The sequence below is a fragment of the Spodoptera frugiperda genome, chromosome 1 (genome assembly GCF_023101765.2).
Source record: "Spodoptera frugiperda isolate SF20-4 chromosome 1, AGI-APGP_CSIRO_Sfru_2.0, whole genome shotgun sequence".
Taxonomy (NCBI): Eukaryota; Metazoa; Arthropoda; class Insecta; order Lepidoptera; family Noctuidae; genus Spodoptera; species Spodoptera frugiperda.
Genome location: NC_064212.1, coordinates 4,824,400 through 4,844,070, shown reverse-complemented (window position 1 = coordinate 4,844,070; position 19,671 = coordinate 4,824,400). Strand labels below are relative to the sequence as shown.

At 36.8% G+C, this 19,671-nt stretch overlaps 2 protein-coding genes across 2 annotated transcripts in view; one reads left to right on the top strand and one right to left on the bottom strand.

The window, feature by feature from the left end:
• Window positions 1-9: 9 nt before the first annotated feature.
• LOC118273605 (MKRN2 opposite strand protein) lies at window positions 10-3,515 on the bottom strand. The gene is made up of 4 exons (XM_035590655.2): window positions 3,180-3,515; window positions 3,021-3,098; window positions 2,688-2,895; window positions 10-2,603 (listed from the first exon to the last, which is right to left on the bottom strand). Exons 1-4 carry the CDS (start codon window positions 3,302-3,304, stop codon window positions 2,370-2,372), a joined length of 645 nt encoding a protein of 214 aa, XP_035446548.1. The 5' UTR covers window positions 3,305-3,515; the 3' UTR covers window positions 10-2,369.
• Window positions 3,516-4,174: 659 nt separating this feature from the next.
• LOC118273607 (protein eyes shut) overlaps window positions 4,175-19,671 on the top strand; it is a 16,390-nt gene continuing 893 nt past the window's right edge. The window contains exons 1-20 of the mRNA XM_035590658.2: window positions 4,175-4,811; window positions 5,802-5,950; window positions 6,998-7,228; window positions 7,439-7,552; window positions 7,631-7,799; window positions 7,873-8,788; window positions 9,001-9,314; window positions 9,541-9,730; window positions 9,865-10,019; window positions 10,478-10,614; window positions 12,197-12,448; window positions 14,431-14,604; window positions 14,996-15,212; window positions 15,541-15,701; window positions 16,112-16,312; window positions 16,633-16,818; window positions 17,030-17,158; window positions 17,665-17,910; window positions 18,166-18,341; window positions 18,620-18,911. Coding sequence (XP_035446551.2) covers window positions 4,678-4,811; window positions 5,802-5,950; window positions 6,998-7,228; window positions 7,439-7,552; window positions 7,631-7,799; window positions 7,873-8,788; window positions 9,001-9,314; window positions 9,541-9,730; window positions 9,865-10,019; window positions 10,478-10,614; window positions 12,197-12,448; window positions 14,431-14,604; window positions 14,996-15,212; window positions 15,541-15,701; window positions 16,112-16,312; window positions 16,633-16,818; window positions 17,030-17,158; window positions 17,665-17,910; window positions 18,166-18,341; window positions 18,620-18,911 — 4,543 coding nt within the window. The 5' untranslated portion in view covers window positions 4,175-4,677. The remainder of the gene's footprint in view (window positions 4,812-5,801; window positions 5,951-6,997; window positions 7,229-7,438; window positions 7,553-7,630; window positions 7,800-7,872; window positions 8,789-9,000; window positions 9,315-9,540; window positions 9,731-9,864; window positions 10,020-10,477; window positions 10,615-12,196; window positions 12,449-14,430; window positions 14,605-14,995; window positions 15,213-15,540; window positions 15,702-16,111; window positions 16,313-16,632; window positions 16,819-17,029; window positions 17,159-17,664; window positions 17,911-18,165; window positions 18,342-18,619; window positions 18,912-19,671) is intronic.

The following is a 19,671-nucleotide window of genomic DNA, read 5'->3' as shown; positions in this document are numbered from 1 at the left end:
AAACGCAAATTAATTTTAACAAATACTTTATTTCAAACATAGCACCTAGAATTTTTGTCTTCGAGATCCGTTTACAAAATTCAAGTCTCAATAAATACGAGTAGAGTAGGATAGGAACTAATAGCTTGTATCTACAGTAGAGCACATCAAATTTTTAATTACAATACTCTCTTATAATCACTGGCAATACTAAACGAAAATTTCATTTTCAATATTAATAATTAGGCTTTCCTATCATATTTACAATCAAACTTATCTTAATTTTTTGTTTACAATTTTAAGAAAAAAATAATATAAATAGCTCATTATAAATCTTAGCTGCCTTAGGCCGAAAACATACATAGTATGATTTAAAAATTAAATTAAATAAAAACACTAAATAAATTATAACACATTACCTAAATAATTAGCTCTAACAGCTTTTTTTAAATAAATATTTTATCTATTATGCTCATACTGTAGATACAGGCATGAAAGCTTTCAAAGACTTACATTTTTTTTTTATTTTGTGTTGCTACAGATAGTGGTCTTACAAGATATGCATAGATATTCGAGTAGGTTTTATTGATCGGCGTAAGAGTGGAAGGGGACGGATTTTTTTGGAATATAATGAGATATCACAGTTCTATTTTAATTTTATTTTAGTGCCTTTAATTTGAAATCGATTATAGACAAGTTTAGAAGCTTGATATCCTCAATTCATTGATTAAATTCAGTAATTAGATCAACGAATCTCATTGCAAGTGACTTTAAATAGAATGAATCAGAGTACAGATCCCTCATTCCCCTTACACTTCTCGTAACATACACTCATTTCCAGATATTACAATTTTAAGTCTTCGACCAAGCTTGGTTTAGGAATAAAGCTCGAATTCTATTCACATTGAAGCAATTCCGATACAAACCGCTACACAGTTTTGATAAACAACTATTGTTCATACACTCTCACAACATATGAAGTCACAGTAACATTGACACAATTCTTTGAAATTACAATTCAAAGGAATATCTCATAACACATCTAGAATTTAAACAACAACTTTTTAAGAAGAAAACTAAATCATAACAAAGTACTAGAAGCCTTTCAAATAAATTCATCAATGAGCCTTGGTAGTTCACAAAAAAAGGTTATAATTAAACAATCTTTGCAGTAGAATGAAATGAGATCAAACTGCAAATAAGTAGTTAAGTAACATAAACCAAATATGGGGCCGTCCATTCCATTAGATTAATCCCCCACAAAACATCACATGTATTATTTTTCACAAAAAATACAAAATATTATCTAATTTAGTTAAGGTTGAGAATTACATACATATAATCTTTTATGAAGTTAGGAAGTGCAATAAATACAAAGTACACCCCGTTCGAAAGATTAAAAAAATCCTGAGTTTAATGAAAAATTAAATACATGTGATATGTTATTAAAACCCCTGTACCCCATCGAGATTTTTTATCAAACCTCCCCCTTAACCGAGCCTCAAATGGTTAATGGACGTCCCCTAGCCGCGAAAAATACATGAAACACAGAACATGGTGTGGAACCGAGACTTGCAAGTACATACAACTACATTGGTATCTATTCTAGCAACTATGGAAGATGATATCTGCAGTACCTATGAATATAATATATGAGTGTTATGTAAATGTATAGAAAACAGTAATTGACTACGACACTAAACATGTAATTCCATTATTCAAATAAGTTATTATAGAAAGAGTTTTTATTAAAGTTAACTACCATGCTGGAAGATTTAAATTGCAGACAATTCATGTGTTTAATTTAAATGGATATGTGACATCTCATTACTCTATAGATAGATAATGCCACTGTTTATTATATAAAATGTGTGTTGTATATCCTGTTGTGATACAAACGTTACAATATAACTATAAACTGGCAAGATAAGGTCGTATAAAAATGTGTTTGTGTAAAAGGCAATATTGGTGAGTGTTACCGTCATATACACGCATACAGACATACCCAATACAGACTAATCATTACCACAATCTCAATTTCTGTCATGATGTACATATTATCAGATTAAGTCACTTGTGTATTTATTATCAGCAGAATACCTGTTCGCATAATACATTTAGACAGCCTTTTTATTTGTACAGATGCATTTTAAAAGAAAGAAATTTTACCATCTCATTACACCTTGAAACAATAAATACTTACGAAATAAATAAATACCCCTACATCATAGATAACATATTAAAAATGTAATCAGAAATTAAATTGTCATTGGTCTAAAATAAATGCACTTCAATTTAAAAGTCTTATACCTAAATATAAAACATCACAGTTAATACTGAATAAGTAGTAAATAAATACATAGAATTAAGTTGTTATTTTATATAGGCTATCATTGGTTCTGTATGAAATAGTTTTGCCTTTTCAGCTGTCTATACAAGGAGATGTACTTCCCTGCAGCAGAGGTTCTTGGAACAACATATTGCTTACAGAAAAGTTTGGGGTCTCTAGCCTTCTCAGAGAGCTCACCACAGTCCAGGGCTCGCAGGAATGCAAGTACAAATGTGAAGCAGTTGTGCCTTTCTTCATTATACCTTTCAGCCTCCCACAGTGGACTCTGGCTTACCTGGAACAACCAACAATGATAAATAAGCAATTTGTGGAATGTAAACAAGATTATTTTAGGTTCATAAACATAATGTTTACATACCTTGAGAAGAACACTATCCCAAATCTCATTCCACAACTCATCAAACTGCTCTAACAGCAGACACTGGTCCCAATCTGAGCTGGAGTCGCAGCTACTCCACTTCTTAGTCATGGGGTCCACACCACGGATCCCCTCCTCACTAAACTCCACCACACAACCTTGAGAGTTAGTCACTCCTATGTGCAAATCTTTGGAATTGTAATAGTCACTGTAAAGAATGAAAAAATCATGTAAGTATAAACGATTTGATAAGGCTGTGATTCACTTTACGAGCTATTAACTTTTCAACGGAAATGAGCCATACTTTGGCACGTAGCAACAACTGTAACTTACTTGAGAAAATCGCCGTGAGTTGGCTTCATGACGATGGCGCGAGGATGCTGGGATGCTTTAACGAACGGATAAGGAACCCTAAAACAAAATTTGGGGCACTTAGCAACAACCTTCATCACTCTTGCTACGCGAAAAGCCGTTACATAAACATATTGTTACCTGAAGGGCAGTAGATTGTAATCATATCTATCCAATTTTTGATCACAAACAGGGCATTTTTCAGGTATTATAGTGCAAAATACTTTGTGATCACAATGGTGGAAACAAAGAATACCCGGATCCATTTTTGCACAATGAATTAAGCCGAATTTTCAATGAAACAGTCGCTTACAATAGTATCACCACAATCGTTGATTAATGAATTTGCTTTGAGCAAAATAAAACTGTGAATACTAGCAGAATAACGTAATGACCAAGCAAAGACTAATGAGAACCTCATAAGAACTTTGCCATTGTCTACCTTTCACAACTCGACTCTCGCTTCAAACCTTTCTACAAAGCAAGCTAAAGTTACGTTCGAAAATGTAACTCGCAAAAAATACGAAAATACCGAATTATGAAAATTTGACACTGAATAGTCTTGTTATTTAGAAAAAGTAAATCATGCTTGCTTGATATTATAATATTATTACTTTCTCATGAAGTTATTAGTATGAAATTGGTATTTAGTTCAATCGAAATCTTTAAATCTCTACCATTAGTTTTGTTTTAAGCACTGTGTTTCGAACGCACGTAGACGCCTTGAGCGGTGATTGGGTAGCTAAACAGCTGTGAACAGATGATAATTGTACGCATTTCCATTGGTTAAAACTTTAATCTTTGTGTTTTAAGATTGGCTATACAATGTTTAACTATTGGCGCTAAAATTTAAATTTTGATAAGTTGTAAACTTTAGTTTAAAATTTAATGAAAAAAAAAACTTTGGCATTGGCAATGGCACGCATTGGTGCCATTGGCCAATGACTAGGTTTTGTATGCTAAAATTATTTCAAAATAGGCTTAAAATTAAAAGCAAATGGCAGTGAACATTATAAAGTATTAATTAATTTTTATTTTATTTATTACTGAAACAAATTTTAGGTAAATAATTAATCTTTATTATTCTGCTTTTAAGACGCGAATAATCTTATCCTCAAATAAAATAAGTCCTAATTATAAATACGTAATCCATTTGTTACTAAGTACAAAAGGATGTTTCATAATATTGTATGCCCTATTTGTTACCAATACGTGTTACGATCATGGTGTCGAAATTTTGTCAATAATCGTTCATCATGGAGCGTTGTATTGTGTGTTTACCAGTTACCATGGTAACTAACGCTGGCGGTAAACCACACCTCGTCCACGAGACCCAGTTCTTTCGACAGTGTGCGCTGTAAAGCGTGCGATCCTTTGTTAGGATACAGCCTAACATGTACCATTAGGTACATTTCAATACACTGTTTAACAAATGCGTGTGTGATTAGAAAATTCATGTGATTAAAGTAATTTTAGGACGTAATTACTTAAAAAAAAACTGTGTTCAATTGAAATATTTATGACCAACTTATTACAATGTCATTGAACTTTGTATTTTTTTTAATCGGTTGAGCTTGACCGCGGCATAGGCATAAAAATTGACATGAATGTATAGAGATCGCGTAGTTTCTTGATCACGATGTTTTTGGGGAAGGTGAAAGGTTTATTGCAAACAGTTTGGTGGTTGCTAGCAGCAGCGAAGGTGGTTGCCGCGGGCATATCCTGCCTCAGTAGTCCCTGCCTCCATGGTATTTGCATAGATGACGTAAACACGTAAGTAGCTTCACTTAATTCAAATTATACACATAAACAGTCCGTGACCGTCCACTACTGGACTATGAGCCTCCTCTACATATAAGCCTTGCCAGGGTTTGCCATATTAATCATGCTTGGTTTGGAGATTGCAGTTCAAAAACTTCAGGTTTAACAGAGTTAACAGAGAATGCTACTGCTGAGTCTCTATTCAATGAGCAGTTCCTTAGTCGATTTTTTTCTTACAACACCGCTAGAAGATTAATAATTAATGATTAGGTACTTAACCCAGTCCCTAGCAATTATTTTCGATACAAAATTGTTACTAAGGAATAGTTTAAGTAATTAGACATTAATTAAATGCCTCTGAATGCGGCGGTAAGGGTAAATATAGATATTTATTAAAAAAAGTATCATAAAGCACTACGGTACGTAATGCCACCGTACAATGGGCACAATTTTCATCATTTGACTTATAAGTGCCATGTAATGGAGGTGAGCCTATTACCGAAAACTGGGCACCGTTCTAGACTCCCTGCTCCTAATGAGAAATTATAAAATAAATGTATTCTACCTCATAAATGTATTAAACCCTAGTTATACACGACACGTGCCAATATTTACAGTTCTTTTCGTAAATAAATAATTGCGCCTGACCTCGCTAACATTTCCGGGAAATGGTTGCATTTTGTACGTAGTTACTGCGGCAATACATTATAGTAGAAAATTCAATTAAACCAATTTATTCGTATAACAGCTGATACGTTAATGTTATAGGCTGATCCATTAAAAAAGTTAACAGCTATGATCTAGTTACAATAGCTAACGCCTATAGAGGCACTGGTTTACCATAAAAATCATTTTAATATCATTAGCAGGCCCTGATGGCCTCCACAACTTTATAGTCAATAGGGCCTGTTGCTAAGGCCATTTGTCTATCTTCATTATCGAAATATACATATACTTACCTACTCAAAAATTTAATTATGTACCTTCTTAAAATATTTACAGGACATACTCATGTTACTGTGTCGACGGCTACACTGGAGTTCAGTGTCAAACAAACTGGGATGAATGCTGGTCCAATCCGTGCCAAAATGGAGGCACCTGCATCGATGGTATTGCTTCCTACAACTGCTCCTGCCCTGACGGATTCATAGGTACGTTGAAAATTACAGGTTTGTCAAAATTGGCGATCTCCAGGTGGCACTAATGATGATTAAGAGGGTAGCATTAAAGCAGTAGAAAGCGTTGGAACTCAAAGTAGAAATGTAAAAGTCTTCTTGACAATACGGAAAAAAATAATTGCGTTACGTATACCACTACTATCTAATCCAGTAGCTATATTATTCAAAATAATGGTTTGTCAGTCAATAAATTCGAAACTTGAATAAATATCTGAAAAATAATAATCCAGACAAGAAAGCAGATCTAAACTGAATCGGCAATGAAATATACGAAATTAGACTAGAAAATAAATAAAAATCTCAATAGTCTGCAAAGCAGATGTTCGTGAAAGAATACTATAATTTACTTTGATTCAAAACTAATGAGATGACGATGTTAAACTAATATCTCAGATTCTTTTAAAATTGAATTTTTATATTGGAAATACCTGGCTATGGAAATTGGAGGAAGGAATATTTTAACCGTAATCTACTTGCCTGTGTGTTAAGATAACAATCTGAATTGACGTAAAAGTATTGATTGAACCTACAGTGGGTGGCTAGCTGCCTAAATAAATGTAGGACACAACACAATATTCTAAATATGTTTATTGTTTACCTAACGTGAAAGCGTCTATCGGTACACCCCCGAATTAGGGTCACACGGAATTTATGAAAGCAATTACATTAATAGGTACATCATGCCTACTTTGTGAGGACTACGAGGATTCCATACCGATTAGTTAAATCACAAATAAGGAGTTTTAAGTCTTTGATCCTCCACTAACGTCGGACACCAGTGACCCTCATGTTTGTAATGCTAAACCTACTTATTCTTATTCCATAGCAATCGTTACTATAAGTAATAGTTTAAGTAATCATTAATATCTCTTAGAGCCGCAATTTGTCTCCATAAAGATCTCCATTGCCATATAGTCGAAATCGCAGCCTATAATCCCAAGTCGTTCTTGGTATGGTTATACCATATAATTTCTACCCTCTATATATCACATATATGTATAGGTTGATTAAAAATTTTAGGTGACAACTGCGAGACAAACTACAATGAATGCGAGTCCAACCCTTGCCTCAACAACGGCACATGCATAGACATGAACAATGGATACCTCTGCTCCTGCGTACCAGGGTTTTCTGGAGACCATTGTGAGTTAGACGTAGCTGTATGCAACTCTACGGAAGAAGTTCGTTGCTACAACGGGGGTCAATGTATTGAGGGGCCTGGCTTTAAATTTTATTGCAAATGCTTGCCGGGTAAGTAATGTTTTGAATACAACGTCGATGGCATTATCGTCTTGCCTTATAGTGTCAGTCACGCGATTGTGGAATAAAGATGCTCTTTCAACGAACGACATTTCATTTTCAATTACATCTCCAGGACTTTCAAAGTTTGAGTTAGTATTTCCTTTGTTTATTTTAAGGGTAAGGAACCCTCGGATTTTAATTATGTTCCTTCTTTCAAAGGTTGGGCGGGTCCAAAATGTGAAGACCAAATTGATGAATGCGAATCAAATCCTTGTCAGAATGGAGGTGTTTGCATCGATGTGCACGCAGATTATATGTGTGCTTGTGCTTTTGGTAAAAACAAATTATTTAAGACCTAATTATTTAGACAACTAGGTAGAATTTTATTTATTGCTGTTTGGCGTATTTCAGGTTTCACAGGAAAGAGTTGCGAAGTTCAAATAGAATTTTGCGATGAAAACTCTTGCAGTAACAATGCGTTGTGCGTTGTAGAAGATGGCGCGAGAGTCTGTTATTGCGTTCCTGACTATCATGGAGAAAGATGCGAATTACAATACGACGAATGTTTATTGGGACCCAGGTAAATTGTTACTCTACCTAAAACTACACAATTATGACAAAAATATTATTGGCTACTGATATCTTGTTTACAGGTGTATGAACGGCGGGACATGTATAGACGGTGTGGATAATTTCACATGCTCATGCCCTCCAAGACTGACCGGTCCATTATGCGAATGTCTCATACTGGACGATGAAAGCTACGACTGTGAATATGTTAGCCCAACACCTCTTACTAGTTCCACACAATCAGTTCTAACAACATTGATAGAAGAAACTACAACACCAAGGGTTTCCACTGAAATGTCTTCCACATATGGCCCAACTAATGACACAACGCTTTTAACTACTGATAGTGAAGCTATGCCTACTACAGTGACAGATACCAGTACTGAAAAGGAACTAGTTTCCACTGCTACAACCGTTGTAACCGAAATAACAACTAAAGAAGATGGAATCAGTAGTACATCTGAAGAAACTACAGGAACTAGTGAATCTACGACAACGAAAGCAGGAATTTCAGAGCTACCAGACCATGAAGAGACAAGACCAACTATAGAGTCAGATAATGCAAAAACAGATGCTACAACAACTGATGACACAGCTAGTACTTCACAGTCACCTACTTCTACGGATTTCACTTCCAGTTCGACGGATAGTACTAAAGTTGATATACCAATAGCAACAACTAAAGAAACTACAGAAGAAGGTACTTCTACATCTTCTGGTACTACTCCTAGTACTACGGAAGAAGTAACAGTTCCTGGAGAAATAACAACTACACCTAAAGTCGATGTCAGTACAGATCAAATGTTCACAGACATTCCCACTGACCGACCAGGAACTGATTTATCTACTGGATCTTCGTTTACTACTGAAGCTGTGGAAGTTAGTAGCGGTAGTGTCAGTAGTGGTAGCACTGAGATTGTTACTACAGCGCAGTCTGAGTGCACTGATTCGATTTGTAATGGTCATGGAAGTTGTATCAATACGCCTCATGGGATACGGGTAAGAAATAATTGAAGATCATTTATTTTACTGATTAATACAAGATTTAATAGTTGATTGTGTAAAGATACCATGATTTTCTGTACAAGGCCAAAAACGTAACATAAAGTTATGAATATAAAGTTTGCTATGAATTAAGATCGATAGATAATAATTGATTAGATTATTGATACATTGCGACTCTCTCTGTTACTTTAAAATCTTTTTTACAGTGTCATTGCAATTTCAACTATGGAGGAAGATTTTGTGACGAACCAATAGCAATAACATCTGCAGCATTCGGAGGCAATTCGTTTATAGCACATAAACTAGCAAATGCAACTTCTATCAACATAGAATTCAACGCGAAAACTCTCATTACGGACGGACAAATATTGCATGCGGATATCGCGAAAGGAGTTTACATGCAACTGTACATGAATTCTGGATTATTGAAATTCAAATTTTCGTGCGGTTACCAAACGATGCTTTTGAGCGAGTTGAAGACTTTTGTCAATAAGGGATATCCGATGAAGATTGAAACAAGGTACCTTTTAAATGGCTTGTTCTTCTTATATTTTGTATTGGACATAATTATTAGAGTCGTTATGGATTGTCAAGTCATGCCCTTCTAGCCTTTTGGAGTAGGGTGATCGGTATCACTTCCAATCTGGTCTTAAAACAGTTTAACCTCTCAATTTTGTAATTACTTCTGTCTTTTTTCTTCATTTATATTTTTTTATTAGTAAATTTTATTTTACAATCTTTTCCAGGCTAGATTTATACCCAGAAGATCAGCACTGCAACGCGACCCTACGTCTCAATGACACAGTGGCTATGAGTGGTGGTCAGGTGGCCAATATCACCACTCTCGATCATAACTCTACATTGTACCTTGGCAACTCTAGAGACGTCAAGGATAGCGAGAGCAAACCTTTTATTGGATGCATTCGGGATCTGATTGTAAGTTCATAAATATCAGTCATCATAAAATTTGATGTCTGATAGCCAAATCTATATTTGACACCATTAATAAATTATGCATTAAATTTAAAAATATTATATCTTCATCTATAGAATACATTGCTTAACTTCAGGTAAACGGTGAGAAACGCGATGTATTCGGTGATGCTCTGGACGCTGGAGAAGTAACAGAGTGCCTGTCCCTCTCATGTCTCTCCGGCCCTTGCCTCAATGGAGGCACCTGCAGTGACCACCACGATGGAGGGTATACCTGCTCCTGTGCTAATGGGTAAGGAAGTAAAGTGAGACAATGACACAGACAGAATTTCAATGTAGTAGTAGTAGTTGAGTACCATTTATCCATGGACAGCGCTGATAGCAATGCTATCTTGAGAGTCTTTAATAGAATCATCAGCATCTGGTGATCCGTCTGCTCGTTTACCTTTATTCCAACAATGTAGCTGATTGTCAAAGTATAGCAGATTATTATCTACACTATTATAAATATTAGCGATAATGGGTTTGTTCGACAAGCCAGATTTCATCGACATACAGGTTACTAGATACATTATTTATTATTGAAAAGTTTTAACTCTGCAATAATGTATTTGTTGATTAATACTAGTCTCCATTGGGAGTCGGACACTGATCGTTATAACAAGAATGTAAAATTATAGACTATATATTTAACTAAAATCTTAGTATTTAAATACGTTTTAAGAGCAAGTATTTCATTATATTTTGCAGTTGGCTCGGAGAGCATTGCAACGAATCTGTGTGCGAGAACAACCCCTGTCAGTCGGGTGGAAGCTGCGTCCGCCATCCAGGCAGTGGGTTCCTTTGCCTGTGCCCCTACGGGAAGCATGGCATCTTGTGTGAATACAGTAAGTAACACATTGTTCATTTCATTTCACAAACTTACAAGTTAAACTTATGATTACACCCACTTTTTACTCGTTTTGTTAAAAGTCCCATTCACCGGTCTCGGGAATTGAACCCGAGATTCCTGATTCGGCAGTCGTGCTTGCAGTTGCGTGACCAACTACGTCATTTTGAGTAATACGTCTCACCTCTAATGAAACAAGGAGTAAGTAGTCAACTCGGACCACATACCTACGGCCCATTTCACTAAAATAAAATAATAATTTTAGTGGTCAACTCGTCCCACGTCACTAAAAGTCAGTCAGTATTCACTTTGTTGAAAACCAAAGATTTTCTAGGAACTTCATTCTATCTATGTTATCATTTACTTCATAAGTGACCGCCATGACCATTGTTTAAGTCACACATGTTTACTATTCTTAATAATTTTGGTTAACTAAAAAAAAATTAGGTAATAAATTATTTAACCGACACTAAAAAAAGATGTTCTTACTTCGTCAGGATTTTTTAATATGAAATAATCTATGAACAAAACGAAAGTATAGAAAAAAACGATTTAAAAACATTTTTAATCTTGTGTTGCTAACTGTACCAAGCATTGACAAAGTTTAAAAATCCATACAAAAAAAGGTGGGACGAGTTGACCACTAAAAACTTAATTTATTTTTAATTTCCCCAACTCGTCCCAAATGGGCCGTAGGCATGTGGTCCGAGTTGACTACTTACTCGAAACAAGATAGACAGATTAATTTAAAGAAACAAATAGATTATTATTACCAGTGAGACATGTCGTATAAAACTCGTTAGGTTCACTACCCATGCCCTCAGGGAAAAACATTTATACATATGACTGTTTACCAACATAATAACATAGCTAGATTGCTAAATATCAATATGGCAGTCGTTAAAGGTTAGAAAATGTCAGAGGTTAGATCGATTGGTGTGTTTTGTAACAGCACTCAACTAAATTATAGTTTAACTTATCATAGTAATGGCGCCGTAACTTACATTCACTTCGTTGGGGAATGAATGACATATTAATAACAATTTAAAAATAAATATAATTGCTTTGTTATTTTTCTATGTCGGATAACCAACGAAAGAGTTTCGAAATATCGAAATGCAGCTCAGTTGTTTAAAAACGGAGTGATTGTCTAATCAGATTAATCATAAAAAAGGTGATTGTCTAGATAGACAATCACCAAACAATCACTTGATTCGCTTTCTTCAATGCTACTTTAAAAAATCAATTAAATTGAAGTACCTATTTTCATCAAAACGATATTTTCAGTTTTCATTATAAAACTTGTCTGTTAACCCATATTTGCAACCACTGTCACCTGTGACTGTCACACATGAATTCAATATCTATAAGCACAGTAGAGACCTTTCAAAAATCCCATCGAAAGCCTGAATGGAGTACGACAAGTCCCAAAAATTAGGAAAGAAATCAGTTTCATTAGGTACCTATCCTTAATTTTGCAGGAGATCACCGTGCTTTACAAAACAAAAAACACACCCTCCTTTTTGTAAAAGCCCACTAGTGACTGCTCCTAACTAAAACCTTTCAAATTTCATTCACAGATGTAGAAATAACGCGTCCAGCATTAGCTCCGATCAGTACTGGCATATCTTCCTACATCATGTACGCATTATCCCCGGCTGCAATGAACTCCGATCGCTTCGACCTGCGCCTTCGCTTCCAGACTTCAGACATGGATCAAATAGCTCTGCTGGCTTTCATCGGCCAGAGTGGAAGACATGACTCACGGAGTCAACATCTCGCATTGACTTTTGTCAAGGGATATATTATGCTGACTTGGAATATGGGTAGCGGTAAGTCTTCTGTTTAGTATGAAATCACCACCAGCCAGCAAGCGTGTTGATTAATGCTCAAACCTTTGTGCGAGAAGAGGCCTTTGGTCAGCAGTGGTCACTTATAGGCTGGTGATGTGTGATGTGATGTGTCTTTTGTTTATTGTCTTGCTTGTTTGTTTGTTTCTGTTTAATTGTTTGAATGTGACTGAGACATCGATCTCTGAAGGCTGGCTAACCTTAACTTTAGCCTTGATAAAAGACTTGAATGAATCTACTTACATCGCGTCTCGTTGCTAGTTTAATAATTATTGGAAACTAGCCACCCGCCCCAGCTTCGCATGGGTGTAATGCCGATATATTACACAAGTTTTATACATATAAACCTACCTCTTGAATCACTCTATCATCAAAATCCGTTGCGGAATTGTAAAGATTTAAGCAAGCAAAGGGACATAGGGACAGAGAAAGCGACTTTGTCTTATACTATGTAGTGAAGTAGAGAAAGTCTCCCCATATTTTATGTAATGTGACATGTTCTCTTATGCCAGATCTAAGCACAAGTCTTACCTAAATATTATAAACCTTTCTACCAGAATTTGTGAATCACTCCTCATACGATAGCGTTGGCAACACGCCACCGAAGCAATCAAGTGAATGCGATACCTCAAGAATGCATGTTTTTATTGACGTTGCATTCACAGCCAACCAACCAATGCCGGCGGATAAATGACTCATTCTATGTTTTGCGAGGATCAAACTATTTGAATCACAGTTATTATGTCTATGTTCTAATTCAATGCTCTCTTGAGAGTCTTTTAGAGCCCTATCGTGGGATTCATGGGAGTGTGAGAGCCTTAGAGCACCGTATTTAAATAAATGTGTCAACATTGTAATGTTTAAAAATTAAGACGACGAGATTCCATTGTATTTTCTAGTCTGTGTCGTTTTTGAGGTCTTTTTTCTTACATTATCAGCCTTTTAGTGGCCACTGCTGACCATAAGTGTCGCTTCTCATACGAAGGAGGTCTATTAAGCATTAATCACCATGCTTGCTCAATGCGTTTCGATTACTTTAAACGTAAAGCAAACTCATATCAATCTTAACATTGCATATCGCCCGTGCCTACTGATGTACGTTATGAATAGAGGAATATCTATTCTAGTCTATACATATCTCTGAAGTCACCATTTAGATGATGTTAAGGATAGAGTCAATATTTGGACATAGCAAACTATGTATTGTGTGTCGTTTCAACTAGCTGTTATTGCACTCAAACAATTTAGAGATTCGGTACAAGCAAACAGTAATTTGTTTAAGATATTTTTGTACTATGATATCAGCGCACCAACTTCGGTGAAAGGGTAATTAGAGATATCATTGAAACTAACCCTGAACTTTCCAATTAGGTAGTAACTTTGAGTCCGTTCAATGTAAATGCTACCTCGCGTAAACTGAAAATTATCTCTAAATTAATAGTTTGAAAGTAAAAAACGTTGTTGTTATTATAGTTTCCCGGAATACGCCTTATTGCTTTGTCTACAAGAACGAAATATATCGATTTTCTTTAATTTTTAATTAATACAAAATCAATTATTATGTTATCGGCTTACTCACGTAACGTTTTGACGAGGAACTCGACTAGTTTCAAGCCATGCTAGTAATGAGTAAGCCGATAACATAATAATTAATTTAGTATGTCTCACCAAAGTTACAATAAAATTATAATACAAAATCGTTAGCTCTCCGACTCGAATAATAGACTAAATTACCTAATGAATTTCCCAATTAATATAGTACCTATTATAGGAAAAACATAGCGTTTCAGTGTCAAAGAACATCTGAATCAACACACAATAAGCGTTGCAAGTATTCGGAATATTTTTGATACCTACAATGTCGAATTCAAACAAACACCTTGTCTATATAGGTATTGTCTAGTTTCTAAGAACAACATGACTACAAACTTTCAAGATATGATTGTACTTCTACCATCTTCAAGGTCCTCGCCGTGTCTTCACATCCCGTGCGTTAAGCCCCCGACGTGGTGGCCATGCAGTGCGCGTGTGGAGACGCGGCCGCTCAGCCGGTCTCAGTGTGGACGGACGCCACAATATCTCCGGCAATGCCCCTGCTCATAGCACTAAGATGACTTTACTACCGTATATATTTATTGGTAAGTCTGATAAGATACTGAATACTTTGAAAAATAATTATGGCTCCTATGGATATGCTGATGGTGTGATGAAGCCTATACCCTTAGTACAAGTTTGCTTTACGTTAGACGAAAACGAAACGAGGGCGCGTTCGGCTCTCTGATTGGTTGGTTTATTCGAACCGGCCAATCAGAGTACCGAAGGGGCACTCGTTTCGATTACTTTGAACGTAAAGCAAACTTGTACTAAGGGTTACTGATAGAGAAGAATGCTTAAAGGAAACCATGTTGCGTGTATTGTAGCGCTGACCGACCGAAAGTAACTTGGGATAGGAGCAAGCAGAGAAGAAGAAAGAGAATAAAACATCACGTTGCTTTGTTTCTTACCAAGGTGTCTATCTGTTTTTGTCAGGTGGACATCCATCACCAGACTTCATAGATCTACCCCACGATTTGCCCCTGCATAGTGGATGGCGGGGTTGTATTTGGGAAGTTGGTGGGCAGGCTGTGGGGGCTGGAGCGAGGGCCGCTGGGGGCCGAGGAGTGGGACAGTGTGGGGTCGCACAGTGCACTGCTAAGTCCTGTAACGCACCACGAGGCGTCTGCATACACTCTCCTGCTACTTATGGGTAAGGATTTTGCTGCCAAATGTGTGTTTAGTTATTTTATTAAGTCGTTGATTGTGTAAAAACTAGAAATCTATAAAAGACATCTTCTTAAATAGTACCAAAAATCCTAAAGCTCCTGTATCTCAAATAGGATTCAACATCTGACTTAGTAAACCTACACAATATATCCAACTTAAACAATCAGATCCCAATGAAAAATCACATCCTCAAAATAAATGACCAATAAAATCTGCCTTCTGTTTGTAACTCCCAAAGAAACCAATTAATCTACCTCAAAAGATTACATTATTCTCTGTAAACCAATTTAATAACAATTCTAAACAACTAGATGTATCTGCAACGAGGGTTGGTTCGGGGCAACGTGCTCTAGCACCCGCAACCCTTGCGACCGCGCGCACTCCAAATGTCAAGGACAGTGCGTCATCACCACTGAAGGGAACACGCAGTGCGACTGTCCTTATGGCAAGACTGGGGTGTATTGTGATCAAGGTGGGTTGTGTTGTTTTTATTATGGACTTTATGGAGTGTAGTATCATTAGTCCTTTGTTACTCCCTATTAGAATAAGCAAAGCAGTAAGGAAGTTGCTATAGGAGTATCAACTTTTTATTGCGTTGTTCTATGTCCTAGATTCCCAATCAAAGAGCAGTTCTTCAAGGTTAAATATTGAGGCATAGTTGAACATCCCAGTAATATTATAATCGACTATGCGGATTGAAGTCTCGCGCGCAGCGCACGTATTTTGCTATCCACTCTTCTACGAAACACTTCAGAAATATTATGTATCTTATTAATGTATTGAGCTTTTCTACTGATACAACAAAATTTGAATATGGTTTTCTAAAGATTCAACTCGAGATTTTCGATTTTCTCTATCTACTAATCTAATCTCTGATTCCAGACCTAATCCCCACGGATGTCCTGTTCACCGGAACGAGATCATACTTGCAGCTGCACCCCACGTCTATATCTAGCGTCAGTCTGTCTTTGGAGTCTGAGATCAAACCGGCGAAGGAGCGTGGTCTGGTGATGTTTGTCAAGACCCCACATTTCTATACTGCCCTGTCTCTTCAAGGGGGCTTACTGGAGTATCGGTGGACTGGTATGGACTTGTATTTGTTTGATAGGTTCCATGTCATTAGATCACTGCCAACGACTAAGTAACCAGCTAATGGTTACCTTCTGTATGTGTGCTGAAATAGTCTTTATTTTGACTTGCATACTATCATATTTAGGCAATATTCAATTGAAGATCCACCACCCATTGCTGAATTACTTTTTATGAAATTTTACATATCATCTACCTATCTATCATTTTAATCATAAATATCTGTAACTGCTTCCAATTCGATTACATGACCACGGGAACCTATTTAGCCAATCACGCATTTCTCTTCAAACAAAAAGCGCATATTTTTTCAGATCGTCTATCCGGAGTGACGTCCCTGGTGCGCAGTGGAGTGGTAGTGTCAATGTCCCAGTGGCACAGCGTCAAAGCTGGTCGGTATGGCAGTAGACTGTATGTGTGGGTCGATGGGTCGCTCAGTACGGAGGCCATGTTGGCACACGCATATCCTCATACCAATGGCAACGCTTCTATATTGCTTGGTAAGTGTATAATTTGGCCATTGTAATGCCCAACCAGTAAATAAGCTCCAAAAACCTTGCAACTCTGTTTATAAAGGCAGATATTAAAGTTCACTGTTTAGATTCATTGAATAACCATCAATAAAAATAAGGAAAGCCAGAATTTTAATATCTTCGGGTGCCTTTCCTAAAAAATTGTTTTAAAATTTATTTGCCTCCTATCTTCTTTTAGGTGGTGCAAAAGACCTGTCTACCTTGCCTTTCGACGCGATGTCCGGTGCACCAGCTCCATACACGGGCTGCATCAAAAACTTCCACGTCAACAATATTCTGCTGCCTTTGGAACAGCAGAATATACAAGGTAACACTTACTGAGACATCTCAGATTTAAATCATAATCTCGCTTACCATCAGGTGACCCGGCAAATAAGGTGACTGGTCCAAACGAGACCACTATTTCATTAAAAAAAATAGATCCATGCATGATTTTGATATTTTCCGCCTAATCCATCTGAAGTCCGAACCCAACGAAAGCAACCGTGTTGCCAAAGTCTGCTATTACAATTTTATTGTGTCACCGATCACTGAGCAGTGCAAGAGGGATGGAGTTATACAACCTACATAGCTCCGTCCCTCTTGCACTGCTCAGTCATCGACCATTCTGGTAATAGGACTACAACAAACATAGTATGATATCCTATTGATAAATAAGGAATTAACTTTAGATAAACACGAAACAGATCTCACACTACACTAGTACCTCCAATGGTGAGCAAGTAACACTCATTTAACCAAAAAAGCTACTGATGATAGAGAAAGAGCCACGTACAAAAACTACTAAATGATCCTGAACTCCTTTTTCATCAGAGGGCCGCAACTTGGCAGACTGTGACGGCACAGCGTGTGGAGATGAAACGTGCGGTGGTGGCGTCTGTATACTAGAACAGGGCAGGGCTCGGTGTTCATGTGGGGCTTCCACCAACTACATTGGCACTGGCCGTTGCCGTCGCCATGTCTCCTGCCAACCATCTACATGTGCCCCGCCTAGAGGACGCTGCAGAGCTGACCGGTGTATCTGCTCTGCAGGATACGCTGGGACTTTTTGTGATCAAAGTTAGTATAGTAGTTATTTTACTAGATCTGTTTAATTATGAATAATATTTTAGACTCCTTTCCTATTTTGAACAATTTTGCGCCTTTAACCCCCTTTCATGTAACGCTGTAACTCCTAATTTGTCAGAAAAATACTTATCAGCTATTTAAAAATCTTACCATTCTGAATATGGTTTGATGAATGGTCCATTTTACAACAAAGCTAAATCAACCCTCAATCATCATGTTCTTTAATTTCCTTCTTCTATTTCCCAGAGATCGAGATCAAAATCCCGCAGTTTGATGGCTCTTCACTGGTATCACTAGGACGGCAGTCTGCAATGGTCCATACGAATCAACAACGAATCGCTCCTACACTATCCAGGCCGAGTTACGTCGCACTCAACTTTACAACTGCTGAACCAAATGGTCTTTTGCTTTGGATTGAAATGGTAAGTATTAATATTTTTGTCTTAAATTCATCTTGGATTCCTTAGAAGCATTCAACACGGCTCGACACCAAATATTTTACTAAAATTCATCCAAACCCATCTCTAAAATGTTTTCTAAGAATGTACCAAACTGATGTAGGCTAATTGACGCATTTCAGTTGTTTTATGACACATAATCAAGAATAGGGAGTGCCTCAGGGGCTTATCCTGGCACCGATTCTTTTTACATTTTACTAAAGTAAATAAATGTGACTTACATAACATATTGTTTTCAACAGGGCAACGATTACATTGGATTAGGCCTTGAGAACGGATATGCAAAACTGGTCTGGTCTTTCAATCACAATAGTGTCAAAACAGCTAAATCCAACTATGGAGATGTGTTATCTCCAAGGACTTTATCCAGACTGATGCCTCATGCTGGCTACCTCAGTGATGCTGAATGGCATATTTTAGTTCTACAGATTAACAAGACTAATATTACCTTGACTGCTGACAATACACTAGTGTATACTGAAGAACCTGGACTTAATATTGAAGCTGAATATGATGATATTGATATGTTTATTGGTAAGTGTTAGTTTATATCTACAATGTGATAGGGGCGAGACTTCTAACCCGTTAAGGCTGAGTTCTACATCTAATTTTATCGACAAAAGTCGGGGGTCGAAGGGTCGAATCCTCCCCTAAAAATTATGGCTATTTTAATATTTTTTTTACTTTTTTTGATAACAAAGGTTGTATGCGTCGTAGAAACAAAAAAAAACGACAAACGGTAGCTAATAACCTTGGCTAACTAATTCATTACTTTTTTCATATGTTTGATAATGTTTTGGTGAGAAAAAAAATCATTTGTGAATTATTTTTACCGAAAAAATCACTATTTTTCAATATTTTCAATTAGGGGTTCAACTCCCCGTATTATTATTTTTGTCGATAAAATTAGATATAGTACTCAGCCTTAACAGGTTAGAAGTCTCACCCCTATCACATTGTATATTCTTACTAAATGTAAAAGGATGTATCTGTGTCACTCTTTAACCCAAAAATTACTGAACGGGCTTAGATGAGGCCCAAAACAGATAAAATCTTAAAAAAAAGACATGGGCTACCTATTTATCTGGGTAACAAAGGCAAGGTCTATATTAAAATTCCTGTAATGATCGCAGGCCATGGGCAGTCCGGAGTTGCGGACTACCTAGCGGGTTTACCGGAGCTCCGGTTCGAAAAGCAGGAGTAGGAACGGGGTGGTTTTTAGTCAGTAAGAGTCTGACACTCCCCTCGCCTCACCTAAGGCAGGAGAAATCATTGGATGATGTTCCCCCTCAAA

Excerpts from the sequence above, each read along its gene's own strand:
- LOC118273605 (XM_035590655.2), bottom strand. The coding sequence starts at position 3,304 with ATGGATCCGGGTATTCTTTGTTTCCACCATTGTGATCACAAAGTATTT. Across the intron at positions 3,099-3,179 it reads TACAATCTACTGCCCTTCAG|GGTTCCTTATCCGTTCGTTA; the intron begins GTAACAATATGT and ends ATTTTGTTTTAG. Across the intron at positions 2,896-3,020 it reads ACTCACGGCGATTTTCTCAA|TGACTATTACAATTCCAAAG; the intron begins GTAAGTTACAGT and ends CATTCTTTACAG.